The 3166-nt window shown below is 54.3% G+C and overlaps 1 protein-coding gene across 1 annotated transcript in view; it reads right to left on the minus strand.

Moving 5' to 3' along the window:
* Positions 1–450, minus strand: part of MAPKAPK2 (mitogen-activated protein kinase-activated protein kinase 2) — a 13218-nt gene extending 12768 nt beyond the window's left edge. The window contains exon 1 of the mRNA XM_019546892.1: positions 286–450. Within this exon, the coding sequence (XP_019402437.1) occupies positions 286–425 (140 nt within the window). The 5' untranslated portion in view covers positions 426–450. The remainder of the gene's footprint in view (positions 1–285) is intronic.
* Positions 451–3166: the final 2716 nt, after the last annotated feature.

Here is a 3166-nt window from a genome sequence, read left to right on the forward strand (position 1 = left end):
GCTCCTGCCCTGGGGGTCTTTAAGAGGAGGTTGGATGAACATCTTGCTGGGGTCATTTGACCCCAGTACTCTTTCCTGCCATGGCAGGGGTTGGACTCGATGATCTGCCCAGGTCCCTTCCGACCCTAGAAACTATGAAACTGTGGCCAGTGGCTTCTTCTAATTGCACCTACATGTTCTACTGGTGGCAGAGGTCTCTGGAGCATCACCCTTGCCCTGAGCCCATGGAGGAGATCAACGAGAAGGAGGTACTTGGAGATAAACCTTTCTTCACCCTGCACTTACCATTCCATGACTATCAGCAGACACTTTCTTCCCTGGTAGAGGTTTTCATAGACATCTATGATCTTTACAATATGGGCGCACTGAGAGGCCCTCCAGTGGAGTTCAACTTCTCGGCGGGCTTTTGGGCAGTCCTGCAGCATCTAACAGGAAGATGAAATAAAGACGTAAATCTCTCAGCTGCATTTTGCAGAATGAAGAGAATCCCAGTTGTAGTCACGGGGAGGAGACTCCCAGTGCTCGAAGCATACAAGATTTCTGGGAGGAAAGCATGTTATTCTGCCAGCGCTCTGAGATCGAAACAGTCGAGCTGTTGCCATGCCAGTATGACGCACTAATAAAGCTTTTCCAGGCTCCCGCACAGAGAACAGAGGCGGACACGCAACTGGGGGCAGAAAAGGGACAAAGCACAACAGAGGCTGATGTACATGCATCTATTCCTAGTATGGTATTGAGTAACAAGGACACCTACACCAGACAAATTATAATCTTGGCCAACACAACACCACCACCATCTCGTGGCAAAGAACACCAAGCCAACTAGTTTCTTCCCAGCCAAGGCAAACCAAACAGCGCCTCTTCAAAGAGTCCCGTCCCGTCAACTGGATGAATTTCTACTCGACTGTAATTTGGGAAATACATACCTAGGCAAGCACCGCATAGACCAAGGACACCTAGAACAGCAACACTGATGCAGAGCGAAGGGCCCCTGCCCAGGTACCTGGATCAGCCCAGGGATCAAGCGGACAGAGACCCAAGGACACATGCACGGTGCTGCACCTAGGAAGAAGGAATCGCCGGCATGCTCGCAGGCTGGGCAAGGACCCTCTCAGCAGCACAGCAGCGGAAAGGCATCTCGGAGCCACTGTTAACTCCAAGATGAACATGAGCTGTCAGTGCAATGAAGCGATCAGTAAAGCTAACCGCACCTTATCGTGCATTAGCAGGTGCGTGACGAACAGGTCCGGGGAGGTGATCCTCCCCCTCTGTGCGGCACTGGTCAGGCCGCAGCTGGAGTCCTGCGTCCAGCTCTGGGCACCGCACTTCAGGGGGGATGCGGACAGCATGGAGAGGGTCCGGAGGAGGCCACCCGCATGGTTGAGGGCCTGCAGGCAAAGCCCTACGAGGAGAGACTGAGGACCCTGCATCTCTTCAGCCTCTGCAAGAGAAGGCTGAGAGGTGAATTTGTAGGTGGCCACAAGATCATCGGGGGGACAGCAACGACTAGGAGATGCTCTGTATTCCAGGGCACCGCTTGGAATAACTAGGACCAACCAACTGACAGAGAACATGTTTAGGTCGGACATCAGGAAGAACTTCACGGCAAGGGTTGCCAAAATATGGCATGGGCTCCCAAGGGAGGTGGTGCTCTCCCCCACCTCGCGGGGCTGTAAGAGGGGGCCGAATATGCACCGTGCTGGGGTCATCTGGCCCCAGCGCTCTTTCCTGCCCCGGGCAGGGGGTTCGACTCAACGATCTGCTAAGGCCCCTTCCAACCCAAACGTCTATGAATCTATAAAACTCTCCAGGAAAAGCCACACTTTGCAAGAGAAGACGCTTTAGCTGCGTTTGTAACAGGACTTGTTCCTACCCAACAAAGACAGATGCCAAAGGCCCCTGGGCAGTCTACTTCCTCCCTCATGTCAAAAGTACCCTGTGGTGGTATGCGGTGGCAATCAAGGGGGTAGCAATCCAGCCCTTTGAATCACTCATGAGCATCAAACAGAAAAGCACAAGTGGACTAGTACCATGGAGGGGCCGATCCTGTGGGGAGTGCTTCCCCTACAAGGAATTTAGGGGTTGAAGACAACCAAAAGCCTCCTCTTCTCTGACTGCACATCAGGGTCTGCCCGCCTCTGGCAGAAGGATGCTGATGGCCCACGCGAACAGCGCAGGGGAGGACAGCGGGGGCAGCAGGTAAGCAGAGGAAGCTGCCTTGTAGTGCCCCAGCCTAGCCGGTGTTGTAACAACAGCCATACTCTGCTCCCACTAGGAGCGAAGTTCAGGGGCAGCCATAGCTACAATGCTAGGAAGTCATCTGCATCCAGGTCCACACCAGGTCTTCCCAAACGCAGGAGCGAAGGGTGTTGGGAGACCACCCCTTGCAGACAGAGACGGCTTCCGCTGAGCACGCGTGTGCAAAGAGCCCGGCAGTCACCGCTTTCATGGGGTCGCAGTGCCATCTGGCGGCAAGGAGCGGGTGCCTACAACCCTTGCAAAACTCCCGACCTTGCAGCTCTGCCCTCTTCAGCTGAAGAAACCGTTACACATTTGCGCAACATCCTGTTTGTTAACGAACCTCTGGCACATATGAGACATCTTCTGCCCCAAGACTGAGGGCCCACATTCAATAACAAGTTGAAGCCTCTTTTGAGGCCGGTTGTTATCACCCACAATTTAGCAATGGAGGACAAAGGAAGCGCGTTGCCCAAGGTTACCCTGTGGGGTTAGTAGCAGGGATGGGATGAGGAAAAGTCTGCATTTCTGACCCCATGCCACAGGCTTATCCGCCGCGCTTGTTCAGGCAGCTAGTTCCTGCATGGACCAGCGCTACGGACAAATCAACGGCACAAATTAGCGCCGCCGAGTGCCGGAAAGCACGCGTGGAAGGAAGCGTCCCTAAGAAAGCACTGCGCAGTTCAGCGTTGGCCGTTCAGGCCCTCTCTCAGCTTCACAAATCCGGTTTCCATAATCACTTCAATTTACCCACTCATCACTCTTGGTAAAATGGCTCCCTGGAGCATGTGAACTACCTCCCCCAGGCAATTACTGCTCTCAGAGCTATAGCTGCTGAAGGGCGAGGACACGCGTCTCCCTTGGCGCAGGACACAGCGTGGCCCAGGGGAGCTGCTCTTTTAGCAGGGCTGGAACTACTCGCCTCGCA

This window comes from Crocodylus porosus, unplaced genomic scaffold (assembly GCF_001723895.1).
Source record: "Crocodylus porosus isolate Cpor-Errol unplaced genomic scaffold, CroPor_comp1, whole genome shotgun sequence".
Lineage (NCBI taxonomy): Eukaryota > Metazoa > Chordata > Crocodylia > Crocodylidae > Crocodylus > Crocodylus porosus.